Source organism: Lichenostomus cassidix, chromosome 27 (assembly GCF_008360975.1).
Source record: "Lichenostomus cassidix isolate B80296 chromosome 27, HeHo_3.0, whole genome shotgun sequence".
Classification (NCBI taxonomy): Eukaryota; Metazoa; Chordata; class Aves; order Passeriformes; family Meliphagidae; genus Lichenostomus; species Lichenostomus cassidix.
The window spans coordinates 4,114,605-4,135,083 of record NC_139507.1 but is presented as its reverse complement, the minus strand read 5'-3'; the positions used below and the strand labels follow the sequence as shown (position 1 = coordinate 4,135,083).

The following is a 20,479-nucleotide window of genomic DNA, read 5'->3' as shown; positions in this document are numbered from 1 at the left end:
ATTGGGTTTTCATGGAGTTTTAATTGGGATTTTAATGAAATTTTCAGGGGGTTTTCATGGAGTTTTCATTGGGTTTTCATGGAGTTTTCATTGGGATTTTAATGGAATTTTCAGGGGGTTTTCATGGAGTTTTTGTTGGGTTTATGTTGGGTTTTCATTGGGTTTTCATGGAATTTTCATGGAGTTTTCACAGAGTTTTCATGGAGGTTTCAAGGAGGTTTTTTTGGGGTTTTCATGGAGTTTTCATTGGGTTTTCATGGAGTTTTTACGGATTTTTCGTCGGGTTTTCATGGGGTTTTCGTGGAGCTTTCATGGAGTTTTGATGGAACTTCCACTGAGTTTTCATTCAGTTTCCATTGGGTTCTTATGGGGTTTTCATTGGGTTTTCATGGAGGTCTGGTGGGGTTTTCATTGGGGTTTTGTGGGGTTTTTGTGAGGTTTTGTGGGGTTTTTTGGGGTTTATGGGGTTTCCATGGAGTTTTCATGGAGTTCTTATGGGATTTTCATTGGGTTTTCATGGAGGTCTGGTGGTGTTTTCACTGCAGTTTTGTGGGGTTTTGTGGGGTTTTCTTGGGGTGTTTGTGGGGTTTTGTGAGATTTTATGGGGTTTTCTTGGGGTTTTTATGGGATTTTGTGGGGTTTCCATGGAGTTTTCACAGAGTCTTCACTGGGTTTTCATGGGGTTTTCAAGGAGGTTTTTTTGGGTTTTCATGGATTTTTCATGGGGTTTTCATGCAGTTTTCAAGGAGGTTTTTTTGGGGTTTTCATTGAGTTTTCATTGGGTTTTCATGGAGTTCTTACAGATTTTTCATGGGGTTTTCATGGAGTTTTGATGGAACTTCCATTGAGTTCTCATTCAGTTTTCATTAAGTTTTCATGGAGTTTTCACTGAATTTCCATGGAGTTTTCATTGGGTTTTCAAGGAGTTTTCATGGAATTTTCATGGGGTTTTCAAGGAGGTTTCTTGGGGTTTCATGAAGTTTCCATTGGATTTTTACGGAGTTTTCATGGAGTTTCCATGGAGTTTTCATTGGGTTTTCATTGTGTTTTCATGTAGTTTTCGTGGAGTTTTCATTGGATTTTCATGGAGTTTTTGTGGAGTTTTCATGGCTTTTTTATGGAGTTTCCATGGAGTTTTCTTGGGGTTTTTGTGGAGTTTTCATAGAGTTCTCAAGAAGTTCTCATGGAGTTTCCATGGAGTTTTCCATGGAGTTTTCATGGAGTTTCAATTAGATTTTCATGGAGTTTTTTTTTAGTTTCCATGACATTTTCATGGAGATTCCATGGATTTTCCATGGAGTTTTCATGGGGTTTTTGTGGCGATTCCATAGAGTTCTCAAGAAGTTTTCATGGAGTTTTCATGGAATTTTCATGGAGTTTTCATGGAGTTCTTGTGGAGTTTCCATGATTTTTTCATGGAGTTTCCATGCAGTTTCCATGGAGTTTTCATGGAGTTTTCATTGGATTTTCATGGAGTTTCTGGGGAGTTTTCATGGAGTTCTCATGGAGTTCTCATGGATTTTCCATATGGTTTTCATGGAGTTTCAGTGGAGTTTTCATGGAATTTTGTGGAGTTTTCATGGCTTTTTATGGAGTTTTCATGGAGTTTCCATGGAGATCTCATGGAGTTCTCGTGGAGTTTCCATGGAGTTTTCCATGGAGTTTTCCTGGAGTTTTCCTGAAGTTTTCCATGGAGTTTTCATGGTATTTCCATGGAATTCTCAGGAAGTTCTCATGGAGTTGTTTCCATGGAGTTTTCCTGGAGTTTCCATTAGATTTTCATGGAGTTTTTGTGGAGTTTTCATGGCTTTTTTATGGAGTTTCCATGGAGTTTTCATGGGTTTTTTGTGGAGTTTTCATTGAGTTCTCATGGAGTTCTCATGGAGTTTCCATGGAGTTCTTAGGAAGTTCTCATGGAGTTTCCATGGAGTTTTCCTGGTGTTTCCATGGTGTTTTCATAGAGTTTTTGTGGAGTTTTCATAGAGTTCTCAGGAAATTCTCATGGAGTTTCCATGGAGTTTTCATGACTTTTTAATGGAGTTTCCATGGAGTTTCCATGGCTTTTTTATGGAGTTTCCATGGGGTTTTCATGGAGTTTTTGTAGCGTTTTCATGGAGTTCCCATGGAGTTTTCATAGAGTTCTCAAGAAGTTTCCATGGAGTTTTCCTGGAGTTTTCATTGGATTTTCATGGAGTTTCCATGGAGTTTTCATGGGGTTTTCATGGGGATTTTGTGGAGTTTTCATGGAGTTCTCATGGAGTTTCCACGGAGTTTTCCTGAAATTTTCCATGGAGTTTTCATGGTATTTCCATGGAGTTCTCAAGAATTTCTCATGGAGTTTCCATGGAGTTTTCCTAGAGTTTTCATCGGATTTTCACGGAGTTTTTGTGAAGTTTCCATGGAGTTTCCATGGAGTTTCCATTGGATTTGTTTCCATGACTTTTTCATGGAGTTCCCATGGAGTTTCCATGAAGTTCAAACACCCCAAACCTTCCCCACCCCCTCAGCCCAGATTTGGGGTGACACCGAGCCCTGCCACCACCCTAGAGCCCCAAATGTCCCCAAGGATGTCACCAGAGTGACAAAAAAACCTCATCGGAGGCAGCGAGAGAGGAAGGAAAGAGATAAAAACTCTTTTAAATAAAAAAAACTCCTTTTTCTGCACCCTCTGCTCTGACTCACCACTTTCGGTTTTACTCCTCAACCGCAGCCCTAAAAAGACCTAAAAAAAGTCCTAAAACAGCCCTAAAAATGTCCTAAAACAGGCCTAGAAAAGTCCTAAAACAGGCCTAAATCCAGCCCTAAAACAGGCCTAATAAAGTCCTAAAAAAGTCCTAAAACAGCCCTAAAAAAGTCTTCAAACGTCCCTAAAACAGCCCTAAAAAAGTCCTAAAACAACCCTAAAAAAGTCCTAAAACAACTCTAAAAAAGTCCTAAAACAGCCCTAAAACAGTCCTAAAACAGCCCTAAAACAGTCCTAAAAAAGTCCTAAAAAAGTCCTAAAACAGGCCTAAAACAGCCCTAAAAAAGTCCTAAAACTGGTCATAAAGACACCCTAAAACCAGCTCTAAAAAGCCCTAAAACAGTCCTAAAACAGCCCTAAAAAAGTCCTAAAAACAGCCCTAAAAAAGTCCTAAAACTGGTCATAAAAACACCCTAAAACCAGCTCTAAAAAGCCCTAAAACAGTCCTAAAACAGCCCTAAAAAAGTCCTAAAAAAGTCCTAAAACAGCCCTAAAAAAGCCCTAAAACAGTCCTAAAAAAGTCCTAAATCTGGCCCTAAAACAGCCCTAAAAAAGTCCTAAAAAAGTCCTAAAACAGCCCTAAAAAAGCCCTAAAACAGTCCCAAAACAGCCCTAAAAAAGTCCTAAATCTGGCCCTAAAACAGCCCTTAAAAAGTCCTAAAAAAGTCCTAAAACAGCCCTAAAACAGCCTTAAAAAAGTCCTAAAACTGGTCATAAAAACACCCTAAAACCAGCTCTAAAAAGCCCTAAAACTGGCCCTAAACCAGCATTTTAAAAGCCCTAAAAAAGCCCTAAAATCAGTCCTAAAAATGCCCTAAAATGTCATAAAACTCAGCCTAGAAAGCCTTAAAACTAGCCCTGAAAAAAGCCCTAAAAAGGCCCTAAAAAAGCTCTAAAAAAGCCTTTAAAAAGCCCTTAAAAAAGCCCTAAAGCTGGCCCTAAAACAGCATTAAAGCTGGCCCTAAAGAAGCCCTAAAACTGGCCCTTAAAAAGCCTTTAAAAAGCCTTTTAAAAAGCCCTAAAACTGGCCCTAAAAATCCCTAAATCTTGCCTTAAAAACACCCCAAAACCAGCCCTAAAAACACCCTAAAACTGGCCCTAAAAAGCCCTAAAATTTCCCTTAAAAAGCCCCAAAAACGAGGCTAATTGAAGCTTTAAATCCAATTTTTTGGGATGGAATGTTTTTTTGGGATGGAGGTTTTTGGGGGATTTTTTTTGGGATGGAGATTGCTTTGGGATGGAAGTGTTTTTGGGATTGAAGGTTTTTTGGGATGGCAACTGACTTGGGATGGAGACTTTTTTGGGATGAAGGTTTCTTTGGGGTGGAAGTGTTTTAGGGATGAAGATTGTTTTGGGGTTGAAGGTTTTTTGGGATGGAGGTTGACTTGGGATGGAGGTGGTTTTGGGATGGAGGGTTTTTAGGATGGGGTTTTTGGGGAATGAGGATTGTTTTGGGGTTGTAGGTTTTTTGGGATTGAAGGTTTTTTGGGATGGAGGTTTTTTGGAATTGAAGGTTTTTTGGGATGGAGGTTTTTCAGGATGGAGGTTTTTTTTAGTATGGAGGTTTTTTTGGAATTGAAGGTTTTTTGGGATGGAGGTTTTTGGGGATTGAAGGTTTTGTGGGATGGAGGTTTTTTTAGGATGGAGATTTTTTGGAATAGAAGGGTTTTTGGGATGGAGGTTTTTTGGGATTGAAGGTTTTTCAGGATGGAGGTTTTTTTGGGATGGAGGTTTTTGGAATTGAAGGTTTTTCAGTATGGAGGGTTTTTGGGATTGAAGGTTTTGTGGGGTGGAGGTTGACTTGGGATGGAGGTTTTTTAGGATGGAGGTGTTTTTGAGACTGAAGGTTTTTTGGGATGGAGGTTTTTTTGGGATGGAGGTTTTTTGGGCATGAAGATTGTTTTGGGATGAAGGGTTTTTTAGGATGGAGGTCTTTTTGGGACTGAAGGTTTTTTGGGATGGAGGGTTTTTCAGGATAGAGGGTTTTTTTAGGGTGGAGGTTTTTTGGGATGGAGGTGTTTTTGGGACTGAAGGTTTTTTGGGATGGAGATGTTTTGGGATTGAAGGTTTTTTAGGATGGAGGGTTTTTGGGATGGAGGGTTTTTTGGGATAGAGGTTTTTGGGATTGAAGTTTTTCTTAGGATGGAGGTTTTTTTGGGATTGAAGGTTTTTTGGGATGAAGGGTTTTTGGGATGGAGGGTTTTTGGGTTTCAAGGTGTTTTTGGGACTGAAGGTTTTTCAGGATGGAGGTTTTTTTAGGATGGAGGTTTTTTGGGATGGAGGTTGACTTGGGGTGGAGACTTTTTTGGGATGGAGGGTTTTTTGGGCATGGAGGATTTTTTGGGATGAAGGTTTCTTTGGGGTGGAAGTTTTTTTAGGATGGAGGGTTTTTTAGGATGGAGGGTTTTTTGGAATTGAAGGTTTTCCGGGATGGAGGTTTTTTTGGGAAAGAAGCTTTTTGGGGATGACGATTGTTTTGGGATTGAGGTTTTTTGAGGATGGAGGTTTTTTTGGGATTGAAGGTTTTTTGGGATGGAGGTGTTTTTGGGATGAAGGTTTTATGGGGGATGAAGATTGTTTTGGGGTTGAAGGATTTTTGGGATTGAGGTGTTTTTGGGATTGAAGGTTTTTCAGGATGGAGGTGGTTTTGGGATGGAGGTTTTTTGGGGGATGAAGATTGCTTTGGGATGGAAGTGTTTTTGGGAGTGAAGGTTTTGTGGGATGGAGGTTGACTTGGGATGAAGGTGTTTTTAGGATGGAGTTTTTTTGGGATGGAGTTTTTTTAGGCTGGAGGGTTCTTTGGAATGGAGGGTTTTTTTGGGATGGAGGCTTTTTGGGGATGACGATTGGTTTGGGATTGAGGTTTTTTCAGGATGGAGGTTTTTTGGGATTGAAGGTTTTTTTGGGATGGAGGTTTTTCAGGATGGAGGTGGTTTTGGGATGGAGGTTTTTGGGGGGATGAAGATTGCTTTGGAGATGAAGTTTTATTGGGATGGAGGCATTTTTAGGATGGAGATTTTTTTAGGATGGAGATTTTTTTAGGATGGAGTATTTTTGGGATGGAGGTTTTTTGGGGGTGGAGGCTTTTTGGAATTGAAGGTTTTTTAGGATGGAGGGTGTTTTTGGGATAGAGGTTTTTTTGGATGGAGATTTTTTGGGCATGAAGATTGTTTTGGGATGGAGGGTTTTTTAGGATGGAGGTGGTTTTGGGACTGAAGTTTTTTTGGGATGGAGCTTTTTTGGGATGGAGGTTTTTTGGAGCTGAAGGTTTTTCAGGATGGAGGTTTTTTGGAATTGAAGGTTTTTTGGGATGGAGGGCTTTTTGGGATTCAAGGTGTTTATGGGATTTAAGGTTTTTCAGGAGGGAGGTTTTTTTTAGGATGGAGGGTTTTTTGGGATGGAGGTTTTTTGGGATGGAAGGTTTTTCAGTATGGAGGGGTTTTGGGATTGAAGGTTTTGTGGGGTGGAGGTTGACTTGGGATGGAGGTGTTTTTGGGATGGAGGGTTTTTTAGGATGGAGCTTTTTTGGGATCAAGGTTTTTTGGAATTGAAGGGTTTTTGGGTTGGAGGTTGACTTGGGATGGAGGTTTTTTAGGATGGAGGTGTTTTTGAGACTGAAGGTTTTTTGGGATGGAGGTTTTTTGGGCATGAAGATTGTTTTGGGATGAAGGGTTTTTTAGGATGGAGGTGGTTTTGGGACTGAAGATTTTTTGGGATGGAGGGTTTTTTAGGATAGAGGGTTTTTTTAGGGTGGAGGTTTTTTGGGATGGAGGTGTTTTTGGGACTGAAGGTTTTTTGGGATGGAGATGTTTTGGGATTGAAGGTTTTTTAGGATGGAGCGTTTTTCGGGATGGAGGTTTTTTGGGATTGAAGGGTTTTCGGGATGGAGGTTTTTTGGGATGGAGGTGTTTATGGGATTCAAGGGTTTTTAGGACGGAGGGTTTTTGGGATGGAGGGTTTTTTGGGATGGAGGTGTTTTTGGGACTGAAGGGTTTTTCGGGATGGAGGTTTTTCAGGATGCAGTTTTTTAGGATTGAAGGTTTTTGGGTGTCAATGTCCTCACTCCCCGTTTCCCGCTCTCCCAGAGGTGTGAGCTGTGTCCCCACAAGGATGGAGCTCTGAAACGCACAGACAACGGCGGTGAGTAACTCCGGACCGGGAAAATCCACCTGGAAAATATTCCCAAAAAAATCCAATCCTCCACTTTCCCCATAAAATTCCCTTTTTTTGGAAACCTCCAAAAAAAGAAAGAAATCCTTCCCCTGAGCTTGGATTGGCGTCAAATCCGAGCCCTAAAAATTGGGATTTTTGGGGTTTGGCCCTAAAATCGTTCCCAGTCTGAGATTTGGGATTGCAGCAGAATCCATCCCGGAGCAGGAGGAGGGAATTTTCCATCCAGGATTTTCCTTTTGGGATTTTCCATCCAGGATTTTCCATTTGGGATTTTTCATTTGGGTTTTTCCATCCGGGATTTTCCATCCGGGATTTTCCTGATGATTTTTCCATCTGGGATTTTCCATTTGGGATTTTCCATCTGGGATTTTCCATTTGGGATTTTCCATCCAGGATTTTCCTGCTGGGATTTTCCATCCGAGATTTTCCATTTGTAATTTTCCTGCTGGGCTTTTCCTGCTGGGATTTTCCTGCTGGGATTTTCCATTTGGGATTTTCCATTTGTAATTTTCCTGCTGGGCTTTTCCTGCTGGGCTTTTCCTGCTGGGATTTTCCATCTGGGATTTTCCATCTGGGATTTTCCATCTGAGTTTTTCCCCAGGATTTTCCATCTGGGATTTTCCTTTTGGGATTTTCCATCTGAGATTTTCCAGAATTTTCCATCCAGGATTTTCCATCTGGGATTTTCCTGATGATTTTTCCATCTGAGATTTTGCTTTTTGGATTTTCCTGCTGGGATTTTCCATCCAGGTTTTTCCATCTAGGATTTTCCATCTGGATTTTCCTGTTGGGATTTTCCTGTTGGGATTTTCCATCCAGGATTTTCCATCCAGGATTTTCCTGCTGGTTTTTCCATCTGGGTTTTTCCATCTGGGATTTTCCATCTGGGATTTTCCATCCGGGATTTTCCATCCAGGATTTTCCATCTGGGATTTTCCTGATGATTTTTCCATCTGGGATTTTCCTTTTTGGATTTTCCTGCTGGGATTTTCCATCCAGGATATTCCATCCAGGATTTTTCATTTGGGTTTTTCCATCCAGCTTTTTCCCCAGAATTTTCCATCCGTGATTTTCCATCTGGGTTTTCCATCTGGGACTTTCCATCCAGGATTTTCCATCCAGATTTTTCCATCTGGGTTTTCCATCTGGGTTTTCCATCTGAGATTTTCCATCTGAGATTTTCCATCCAGAATTTTCCATCCAGGATTTTCCTGATGATTTTTGCATCTGGGATTTTCCATCTGGGATTTTCCATCTGGGATTTTCCATCTGAGTTTTTCCCCATGATTTTCTATCCAGGATTTTCCTGCTGGGATTTTCCATCTGGGATTTTCCATCCAGGATTTTCCTTTTGGGATTTTCCAGTCAGGATTTTCCATTTGGGTTATTCCATCTGGTATTTTCCAGCTGGGATTTTTCTGCTGATTTTTTGTGTTCCCAGAAAATCCTCCGGATTTCCACAGATCAGAACTCACGTCTCTACGATCAAATTTTTTCCCCAAAATCTCCTTTTTCTGGATGGTTTCTGCCACGGAAAGAGTGGGATTAGGGAAGATCTTTTTCCTGAGAAATCCCAGATTTTGGGAAGTGCTGAGTCTGGAATTTTTTGTGGAATATTTTTTGTGGAATAATCTCCTGGAATTGGCCTCAGGAATGACAACAACCCGAGGGTGGTTTTGGGGATTATTTTATAAAAATTTCAAATATTCTCCCCAAAAAAACCTTGGCCAGCTCTGCGGAGTGAAGCCCAAGGAATGTTGGGTGGCGCTGGATGGAATTCCGAGGATTTCAGCGCTGGATAATCCTGAAATCATGGATTTTTTGTGGAGTTTCCATGGGATTTTCATGGAGTTTCCATGGAGAAGTTTTCATGGAGTTTTCATTGGATTTTCATGGAGTTTCCATGGAGTTCTCATGGAGTTTCCATGGGGTTTTTCTGGGGTTTCCATGGAGTTTCTATGGGGTTTTCATGGAGTTTTCGTTTTTGGAATTTTTGTGGAATTTTCATGGAGTTTTCATTGGGTTTCCATGGAGTTTACATGGAGGAGTTTTCATGGAGTTTCCATGGAATTTCCATTGGGTTTCCATGATATTTTCATTGGATTTTCACAGAATTTCCATGGAGTTTCCATGGAGTTTCCATTGGGTTTTCCTGGAGTTTTCATGGAGTTTCCCTGGGGTTTTCATGGAATTTTTATTTTTTGAATTTTTGTGGAATTTTCATGGAGTTTCCATTGAGTTCCATGGAGTTTCCATGGAGTTTCTGTGGAGTTTTCATGGAGTTTCCATGGAATTTCCATTGTTTTTCCATGATATTTTCATTGGATTTTCACGGAATTTCCATGGAGTTTCCATGGAGTTCCCATGGAATTTTCATGGAGTTCCCATGGAGTTTCTATGGGGCTTTCATGGAGTTTTCATTTTTGGAATTTTTGTGGAATTTTCCTGGAGTTTCCATTGGGTTTTCCTGGAGTTTCCATGCAGTTTCCATGGAGTTTCTATGGAGTTTTCATGGAGTTTCCATTGGGTTTCCGTGGAGTTTTCATGCAGTTTCCATGGAATTTCCAATGGGTTTCCATGATATTTTCATTGGATTTTCACGGAATTTCCATGGAGTTTTCATGGAATTTCCATGGAGTTTTCATGGAATTTCCATGGAGTTTTCATGGAATTTCCATGGAGTTTCCATGGGATTTCCAGGGAGTTTTCATGGGATTTTCATTTTTGGAATTTTTGTGGAATTTTCATGGAGTTTCCATTGGGTTTCCATGGAGTTTCCATGGAGTTTCTGTGGAGTTTTCATGGCGTTTCCATGGAATTTCCATTGGGTTTCCATGATATTTTCATTGGATTTTCTGGAGTTTTCATGGAGTTCCCATGAAATTTTCATGGAATTTTCATGGAGTTTTCCTGGTGTTTCCATGGAGTTTCCATGGTTTTTCTGGAGTTTGCACGGAGTTTTCCTGGTGTTTCCATGGAATTTTCGGTTTTTGAATTTTTGTGGAATTTTCATGGACTTTCCATGGAGTTTCCACTGGGTTTCCGTGGAGTTTTCATGGAGTTTTCATGGAGCTTCTGTGGAGTTTCCACAGAGTTTTCCTGGAGTTTCCACAGAGTTTTCTTGGAATTTTCATGTAGTTTCCATGCAGTTTTCCTGCAGTTCCCATGGAATTTCCATACAATTTCCATCACCTCTTCACCCAATTCCACCCCTTCCCCACCCCAACCCACCCCAATCCCCTCCCAACCCGAATTCCCGGGCGGAATTCCCATTTTTCCCTCGTTTTCCAGGCTGGGCTCACGTGGTCTGCGCTCTCTACATCCCCGAGGTGCAATTCGCCAACGTCCTCACCATGGAGCCCATCGTGCTGCAGTACGTCCCCCACGACCGCTTCAACAAGGTGAAAACCCAAATTTCGGGATTATTTTGGGGTTATTTTGGGATTATTTCGGGATTTCGGGGTCGTCCCGTCCCGCCGCGCGAAGTTCCCGGTTTGTCTCCGTGGAAAAAGTGAGGAAATCCCTGGATTTGCGAGGGAAGTTTTGGTCTTGTTTTTCCCCAAATCGCTGGAATTGGAGGAATTTTTTGGTGGAGCCAGCTGGATCTGAGTTGGGTTTTTGGGGGAAAAAATAAAATTGAGGAATTTCTTGGTGGAGCCAGCTGGATCTGAGTTGGGTTTTTGGGGAAAAAAGGGAAATTTGAGGAATTTCTTGGTGGAGCCAGCTGGATCCGTGGAATTCTGTGTTGGTTTCTCCAGATTTTGTAGGGACAGTTGGGATTTTGGGGAAAAATGGGGAAATTTTAGGAATTTCTTTGTGGAACAACCGGAGCCAGCTGGATCCATGGAGTTCCATGTTGGTTTCTCCAGATTTTGATGGAATAGTTGGGATTTTGGGGAGAAAAAAGGGGAAATTTGAGGAATTTCTTGGTGGAACAACCAGAGCCAGCTGGATCCGAGTTGGGTTTTTTGGGGAAAAAAAGGAAATTTGAGGAATTTCCTGGTGGAGCCAGCTGGATCCAAGTTGGGTTTTTGGGGAAAAAAGGAAAATATGAGGAATTTTTTGGTGGAGCCAGCTGGATCTGAGTTGGGTTTTTGGGGGAAAAAGAGGAAAATTTGAGGAATTTCTTGGTGGAAGGGCTGGAGCCAAATGGATCCAAGTTGGGGTTTTTTGGGGAAAAAAAGGGAATTTGAGGAATTTCTTGGTGGAGTGACCAGAGCCAACTGGATCCATGGAATTTCAAGATGGATCCTCAACATTTTGATGGAAAAGTTAGGTTTTCGAGGAGAAAAGAGGAAATTTGAGGAATTTCTTGGCAGAGCGACTGGAGCCAGTTGGATCCATGGAATTCCATGGTGGTTTCTCCACATTTTGATGGAATAGTTGGGATTTTGGGGAGAAAAAAGGGGAAATTTGAGGAATTTCTTGGTGGAACAACCAGAGCCAGCTGGATCCGAGTTGGGTTTTTTGGGGAAAAAAAGGAAATTTGAGGAATTTCCTGGTGGAGCCAGCTGGATCCAAGTTGGGTTTTTGGGGAAAAAAGGAAAATATGAGGAATTTTTTGGTGGAGCCAGCTGGATCTGAGTTGGGTTTTTGGGGGAAAAAGAGGAAAATTTGAGGAATTTCTTGGTGGAAGGGCTGGAGCCAAATGGATCCAAGTTGGGGTTTTTTGGGGAAAAAAAGGGAATTTGAGGAATTTCTTGGTGGAGTGACCAGAGCCAACTGGATCCATGGAATTTCAAGATGGATCCTCAACATTTTGATGGAAAAGTTAGGTTTTCGAGGAGAAAAGAGGAAATTTGAGGAATTTCTTGGCAGAGCGACTGGAGCCAGTTGGATCCATGGAATTCCATGGTGGTTTCTCCACATTTTGATGGAATAGTTGGGATTTTGGGGGAAAAAAGAGGGAATTTGAGGAATTTCTTGGTGGAACGACCAGAGCCAGCTGGATCCAAGTTGGGTTTTTGGAGAAAAAAAGGGAATTTGAGGAATTTCTTGGTGGAGCCAGCTGGATCCAAGTTGGGTTTTTGGGGAAAAAAAGGAAATTTGAGGAATTTCATGGTGGAGCCAGGTGGATTTGTGGAATTCCATGTTGGTTTCTCCACATTTTGATGGAATAGTTGGGATTTTGGGGGAAAAAAGGGGAATTTGAGGAATTTCTTGGTGGAACGACCGGAGCCAGCTGGATCCATGGAATTTCAAGATGGATCCTCAACATTTTGATGGAACACTTGTAATTTTGGGGGGAAAAGGGAGATATTTTGCATATTCCACTGAGGAACATCCCAGAATTTTCATTGAAATCCTCCAGAATTCCACCAACACCCCAAAATTTTCATCCAAAATCCTCCAGAATTCCACCAACACCCCAAAATTTTCATCCAAAATCCTCCAGAATTCCACCAACACCCCAAAATTTTCATCCAAAATCCTTTGGAATTCCACCAACACCCCAAAATTTTCATCCAAAATCCTCCAGAATTCCATCAGCATCCCAGAATTTTCATCCAAATCCTCCAGAATTCCACCAACACCCCAAAATTTTCATCGAAATCCTCCAGAATTCCACCAACACCCCAAAATTTTCATCCAAAATCCTCCAGAATTCCACCAGCACCCCAAAATTTTCATCCAAATCCTCCAGAATTCCACCAACACCCCAAAATTTTCATTGAAATCCTCCAGAATTCCACCAGCACCCCAAAATTTTCATCCAAAATCCTCCGGAATTCCACCAACACCCCAAAATTTTCATCGAAAATCCTCCAGAATTCCACCAACACCCCAGAAATTTCCCCTGCAGGACAGAGACAACCTGAGGCTGGGAATTCCCTGAGCTTTAACATCCCAACCCATCCCGCAATCCCGCGGCATTCCCGGTTTTCCCTCCGGGATAACTCCCCTTTTTTCCCGTTTTTTTTCCCCAAAATCCCAGACATGTTACATCTGCGAGGAGCAGGGCAGGGAGAGCAAGGCTGCCTCGGGAGCTTGCATGGCCTGTAATCGCCACGGCTGCCGCCAGGCCTTCCACGTCACCTGGTGAGATTCCCGGGAATTCCGTCGGGATTCCTTCTGGAATGTTCCACGCTCTGGGTTTGGGGTGTTGGTTGTGGGGGTTTGGGGTGGAGAGAGGAGGTTTGGGGGGTTTTGGGGTTGGGGTTGGTTGGGGATGGAGGTGGTTTGTGGTCCTCTTCCTCCTCCTCTTCCTCTTCTTCTTCCTCTTCCTCTTCCTCCTCCTTTAGCTCTTCTTCCTCCTCCTCCTCCTCCTCCTCCTCCTCCTCTTCCTCCTCTTCTTCTTCCTTCTCCTCTTTCTCTTCCTCCTCCTCTTCCTAATTCTTCCTCCTCCTCCTCTTCCTCCTCCTCTTCCTCCTCCTCTTTCTCTTCTTCTTCTTCCTTCTCCTCTTCCTCTTCCTCCTCTTCTTCCTAATTCTTCCTCCTCTTCCTCCTCTTCCTCTTCCTCCTCTTCCTCCTCCTCTTCCTCCTCAGCTTCCTCCTCCTCTTCTTCCTCCTTTCTTCCTCTTCCTCCTCCTCCTCCTCCTCCTCCTCACTCACCCAGGAAGGTTTTTCCAGGAGTTTTCCATGTTGGGAATTCCCTGTGGATTCCCAGATTTCCATGGATTCCTTTTTCCATCTGTTGGAATCATCCCTGATTTCCCTTAAAAAACCCCAAACACCACCAGACAAATGGGTAAAAAACCCCAATTCTTAGGCTTTAACAAGAATTCCATCAGCCTGAGCTCTTCCCACCCCATTTTCCGGGGAAAACAGGGAAATTCTCATTGGAATCATCCCTGATTTCCCTTCAAAAAAACCCCAAACACCGAGAGAAAAACCAGTGGAAAATCCCAATTTTGGGGATTTAACATGAATTTCTCAAAACTGCTCCTTAATTGGTGAAATTCCCATATTTCCACGGATTCCATTCTCCTTCCCTTGGAATCATCCCTGATTTCCCTTCAAAAACCCCAAACAAACTTGAAGAAAAACCCAGTTTTGAGGATTTAACATGAATTCCTCAAAAACACTCTTTGATTGGTAAAATTCCCATATTTCCGTGGATTCCCTTCTCCATCAATTTGAATAATCCCTGATTTCCCTTAAAAAACCCCAAACAACCTTGCAGAAAAACCCAATTTTGAGGCTTTTATCCAAATTCCATCACTCTTAGCCATTTCCCAGGGAATTCCCAGATTCTCCTGGGCCCCAGGGTGGGATTTTTCCCCATTTTTCCCCCATTTTTTCCCCCTTTTTTCCCATTTTCCCCCATTATTCCCCATTTTTCCCCATTTTTCCCGTTATTTTCCCCCATTTTTCCCGTTATTTTTCCCCATTTTCCCCATTTTTCCCGTTATTTTTCCCGTTATTTTTCCCGTTATTTTTCCCGTTATTTTTCCCGTTATTCCCGTTATTTTTCCCATTTTCCCCGTTTCTCCCGTTATTTCCCGGACCGGCAGCGCGCAGATGGCGGGGTCCCCCATTTTTCCCGTTATTTTTCCCGTTTCTCCCGTTATTTCTCCTGTTATTTTTCCCGTCATTTTTCCCCATTTTTCCCCATTTTTCCCCCATTTTTTTCCCGTTATTTCCCATTTTTTCGCATTTTTCCCCATTTTTATCCATTTTTCCCCCTTTTTCCCCATTTTCCCCATTTTTCCCCCATTTTCCCCATTTTTCCCATTATTTTTCCCCATTTCCCCCATTTCTCCCATTTTCCCCATTTTCCCCATTTTTCCCGTTTTTCCTGTTATTTTTCCCCCATTATTTTCCTCCATTTCCCCCATTTTCCCCATTTTTCCCGTTATTTTTCCCGTTATTTTTCCCCATTTTTGCCATTATTTTACCCATTTTCCCCATTTTTCCCATTATTTTTCCCCCATTTTCCCCCCTTTTCCCCCATTATTTTCCCCATTTTTCCCGTTATTTTTCCCGTTATTTTTCCCGTTATTTTTCCCATTTTTCCCCATTTTCCCCATTATTTCCCCCATTTTCCCGTTTTTCCTGTTATTTTCCCGTTATTTTCCCCCATTGTCCCCATTTTCCCCGTTATTTTCCCCGTTATTTTTCCCGTTATTTTTCCCGTTATTTTTCCCGTTATTTTTCCCGTTTCTCCCGTTATTTTTCCCGTTATTTTTCCCGTTTCTCCCGTTATTTCCCGGACCGGCAGCGCGCAGATGGCGGGGTCCCCCATTTTTCCCGTTATTATTCCCCCATTTTCCCCCATTTTCCCGTTATTTTCCCCATTTTTCCCGTTATTTTTCCCGTTATTTTCCCCCATTTTTCCCATTTTTCCCGTTATTATTCCCCCATTTTCCCCCATTTTTCCTGTTATTTTTCCCGTTATTTCTCCCGTTATTTTTCCCGTTATTCCCCGGACGGCAGCGCGCAGATGGCGGGGTTCCCCATTTTTCCCGTTATTATTCCCCCATTTTTCCCGTTATTTTTCCCGTTTCTCCCGTTATTTCTCCCGTTATTTCCCGGACGGCAGCGCGCAGATGGCGGGGTCCCCCATTTTTCCCATTTTTCCCGTTATTATTCCCGTTATTTTTCCCGTTATTTCCCGGACGGCAGCGCGCAGATGGCGGGGTCCCCCATTTTTCCCGTTATTATTCCCCCATTTTCCCCCATTTTCCCCATTTTTCCCGTTATTTTTCCCGTTATTTTTCCCGTTATTTTCCCCGTTTCTCCCGTTATTTTCCCCGTTATTTTTCCCGTTATTTTTCCCGTTATTTTTCCCGTTTCTCCCGTTATTTTTCCCGTTATTTTTCCCGTTATTTTTCCCGTTTCTCCCGTTATTTTTCCCGTTATTTTTCCCGTTATTTTTCCCCCATTATTCCCCCATTTTTCCCGTTATTTTTCCCGTTATTTTCCCCGTTATTTTCCCCCATTTCCCCCATTTTTCCCGTTATTTTTCCCGTTTTCCCCGTTATTTTTCCCGTTATTTTTCCCGTTTTCCCCGTTATTTTTCCCGTTATTTTTCCCGTTTCTCCCGTTATTTCCCGGAACGGCAGCACGCAGATGGCGGGGTCCCCCATTTTTCCCGTTATTATTCCCCCATTTTCCCCCATTTTCCCCATTTTTCCCGTTATTTTTCCCGTTATTTTTTCCCCATTTTTCCCATTTTTCCCCCATTTTCCCCGTTATTTTCCCGTTATTTTTCCCGTTATTTTTCCCGTTATTTTTCCCGTTATTTTTCCCCATTTTCCCTGTTATTTTCCCCGTTATTTTCCCCTATTATTTTCCCCATTTTTCCCGTTATTTTTCCCGTTATTTTTCCCGTTATTTTCCCCATTTTCCCCCATTATTTCCCCATTTTCCCGTTATTTTTCCCGTTATTTTTCCCGTTATTTTTCCCGTTTCTCCCGTTATTTTTCCCGTTATTATTCCCGTTATTATTCCCGTTTCTCCCGTTATTATTCCCGTTATTTCTCCCGTTATTTCTCCCGTTATTTTTCCCATTTTTCCCATTTTCCCGTTATTTCTCCCGTTATTTCCGGACCGGCAGCGCGCAGATGGCGGGGCTGCTGTGCGAGGAGGAGGTGCTGGAGGTGGATAACGTCAAGTACTGTGGCTACTGCAAATACCACTTCAGCAAGATGGTGAGGGCGTCGCGGGGTTTTGTGGGGTTTGTGGGGTTTTATGGGGTTTGGGGGATTTTGTAGGGTTTGGGGGTTTTGTTGGGTTTTATGGGATTTTATTGGGTTTTATGGGGTTTTATTGGGTTTTGGGGTTTTATTGGTTATGGGATTTTATTGGGTTTGGGGGATTTTATTGGGTTTGGGGAATTTTGTTGGGTTTTATGGGGTTTTATTGGTTTTGGGGGATTTTATTGGGTTTTATGGGGTTTTATTGGGTTTTATGGGTTTTATTGGGTTTTGGGGTTTTATTGGTTTTGGGGTTTTATTGGTTTTGGGGGATTTTATTGGTTTTGGGGAATTTTATTGGTTTTTGGGGAATTTTATTGGTTTTGGGGTTTTATTGGTTTTGGGGGATTTTGTTGGGTTTTGGGGTTTTATTGGTTTGGGGGATTTATTGGGTTTATGGGATTTTATTGGTTTTTGGGGTTTTATTGGTTTTATTGGGTTTTATTGGGTTTTGGGGTTTTATTGGTTTTGGGGTTTTATTGGTTTTGGGGTTTTATTGGTTTTTGGGGAATTTTATTGATTTGGGGGAATTTTATTGGTTTTTGGGGAATTTTATTGATTTAGGGAATTCTAATTTTTTGGGGGGATGGGTTAGGGGTCCAACTGGGGGGTAATGGGAATGAGGAATTGGGACATTGGGGTTAGGGAATTGGGATTGGGGACGCTGAGATTGGGGATTTGGGGACATCGGGAATGGGGATTTTGGGAGCGGGAATGGGGATTTCAGGACATCAGGAATGGAGGATTTAGGGACATCGGGAATGGGGATTCGGGGACATTGAGATTGAGGATTTTGGGAGGAGGAATGGGGATTTTGGGACACTGGGGATGAGAATTTCGGGAACAGGAATGGGAATTTAGGGACGCTGGGAATAGGGATTTGGGAACACCTGGAATGAGGTGACTGGGGACACTGGGATTGGGGGTTTGGAGACACTGGGACTGAGAAATTGGGACAGTGGGGACACTGGGATTGAGGATTTTGGGGACGCTGGGGATATGGAATGAGGATTTTGGGGACACTGAGAATGGGGATTTTGGGAGCAGGAATGGGGACACTGGGAATGGGGACTGGGGACAGCAGGATTGAGGATTTGGGGAGCAGGAATGGGGGATTTGGGGACACTGGGAATGAGGATTTTGGGACATCAGGAATGAGGATTTTGGGAGCGGGAATGGGGGATTTAGGGACATTGGGAATGGGGATTTGGGGACACTGGGAGAATGGCGATTTGGGGACATCAGGAGTGGGGATTTGGGGACACTGGGAATGGGGATTTAGGGACATTGGGATAGAGGGTTTGGGAACACCAGGAATGAGGCTATTGGGAACATGGGGATTGGGGGTTTGGGGACACTGGGACTGAGAAATTGGGACATCAGGGACACTGGGATTGAGGATTTGGGGAGCGGGAATGGAGATTTCAGGACATCAGGAATGGGGGATTGGGGACAGTGGGAATGAGGATTTTGGGGACACAGGGATTGAGGATTTGGGGAGCAGGAATGGGGATTGGGGGACACTGGGATTGGGGATGGATTTGGGACACCAGGAATGAGGATTTTGGGAGCGGGAATGGGGAATTGGGGATTTGGGGACACTGGGATTGGGGATTTTGGGAGCGGGAATACGGAATTGGGACACTGGGATTGGGGATTTAGGAACACTGGGAATAAGGCTTTTGGGACACTGGGATTGAGGATTTTGGGACATCAGGATTGAGGATTCTGGGAGTGGGAATGGGGGATTGGGGATTTGGGGACACTGGGAATGAAGATTTGGGGACACTGGGATTGAGGATTTTGGGAGTGGGAATGGGGACACTGGGATTGGGGATGGATTTGGGACACCAGGAATGAGGATTTTGGGAGCGGGAATGGGGAATTGGGGATTTGGGGACACTGGGATTGGGGATTTTGGGACATCAGGATTGAGGATTTTGGGAGCAGGAAGGAGGGATTTGGGGACACTGGGAATGAAGATTTGGGGACACTGGGAATGAGGATTTTGGGAGTGGGAATACGGAATTGGGACACTGGGATTGAGGATTTAGGAACACTGGGAATAAGGATTTCGGGAGTGGGAATGGGAACACTGGGATTGGGGATTTTGGGAAATCAGGAATGAGGATTTTGAGAGCAGGAATGGGAGATTTCGGGACATTGGGAATGGGGATTGGGGACAGTGGGATTGGGGATTTGGGGACATTGGGATTAGGGATTTTGGGAGCGGGAATGGGGGATTGGGGATTTGGGGACACTGGGGATCTGGGGACACCAGCATAGGGACACCGGGACTGGGGATTTTGGGACATCAAGGATGGGATTCTCCCCCTTTTGGGATATCCTTGGGATCTCCATTAGGATCAGGGCTACCTCTGCCCCTTCCTCCCTTTCCCCATAGAAAATCCCAAATCCCAAATAATCCCAAATAATCCCAAATCATCCCAACCCCACAAAGCATTTTCCCTGTTTTTTTTCCCCTTTTCCCACCTCTCCATCCCGAATTCCCCCAGAAGAGCTCGCGGCATTCCGGGAGCAGCTCCTTCCTCCCCGGCAGGAGGAGCAGATCGGCGTCACCAACCCAGGAGAAGCATCTGTCCCACCACGAGAGGCCCAAGAAGGTGAGAAAATCCCGAAATTCCTGAAAATCCCGAAAATTCCTGAAATTCTGGGAATGGTCATAAATGCCTGAAATGCCCAAAATTCCTGAAAATCAAAAAATTCCCGAAATTCTTGGAATTCTCAAAAATGCCTGAATGTCCAGAAATACCTGAAATTACCAAAATTACTGAAATCTCAAGATTCTTGAAATGCCCAAAATTCCCAGAATTCTCAAAAATGCCTGAAATGTCCAAAATTCCTGAAAACCCAAAAATTCCCAAAATTTGGGGAATTCTCAAAAATGCCTGAAATGCCCAAAATTCTTGAAAACCCAAAAATTCCCGGAATTCTCAAAAATGCCTGAAATGACTAAAATTCAAAAAATACCTGAAATTTCTGAAATGATCAAAATTACTGAAATGTCAAAATTCCTGAAATGCCCAAAATTCCTGAAAATCTAAAAATGCCCAAAATTCCTGGAATTCTCAAAAATGTCTGAAATGCCCAAAATTCCTGAAAAATCAAAAAAATTCCCTAATTTCCTGGAATTCTCAAAAATGCCTGAAATGCCCCCAAATGCCTAAAATTCTAAAAATGCTTGAAATTTCCTAAATGCCTGAAATTTCCAAAATTTCTGAAGGGACAAAAATTACTGAAATGCTCAAAATTCCCAAAATGCCCAAAATTCTCAAAACCCCAAAATTCCTGAAATTTCCCCGAATGCCCAAAATTCCCAAAATTCCCTAATCGGCGCCTCAGAATCCCAGGGTTGTCTCCCTCTGAGTTGGAAGTTTGGAGGGATTTAAAAATTAAAATTTTTGGGGAATTTGGGAGATTTTTTGAGGGTTTTTTGGGGTTTTTTTGAGGATTTGAGGGATTTTTTTGGAAAGATTTGAGGGAATTTTTTTGAGGATTCCTCAGTCCCTAAACCCAAATTATCCCAGGATAATCCTCAAAAAAAAAAAAATCCCAAATCCTCAAAAAAACCCCAAATCCTCAAAAAATCCTCCATCCACAGCATTTTTTAGGGGTTTTTTGGGGTTTTAGTTTTGTTGGTTTTTAGGGGTTTTTTTTCAGGATTTGAGGGATTTTTTTTGGAAGGATTTGGGGGAATTTTTTTGAGAACCCAAATTATCCCAGGATAATCCTAAAAAAAAACCCCAAATCCTAAAAAAACCTCCAAATCCTAAAAAAACCCTCAATCCACAGCATTCCAAATTTTTTTGGGGGGAAAACCTCAGAGTTTATTTTCTCAATGGGATCCCTGAGCCCTTTTTTGTTTTTTTTTAGGAGCTCAAAATTCCCATTTTGCACATTCCCT

General features: G+C 42.7%; 1 protein-coding gene across 1 annotated transcript in view; it reads left to right on the top strand.

Moving 5' to 3' along the window:
• The window catches only part of MLLT6 (MLLT6, PHD finger containing), a 75,487-nt gene that overhangs the window by 16,945 nt on the left and 38,063 nt on the right, over positions 1–20,479 (top strand). The window contains exons 6-7 of the mRNA XM_085083433.1: positions 16,416–16,509; positions 19,071–19,178. Of these exons, the coding sequence (XP_084939559.1) occupies positions 16,416–16,509; positions 19,071–19,178 (202 nt within the window). The remainder of the gene's footprint in view (positions 1–16,415; positions 16,510–19,070; positions 19,179–20,479) is intronic.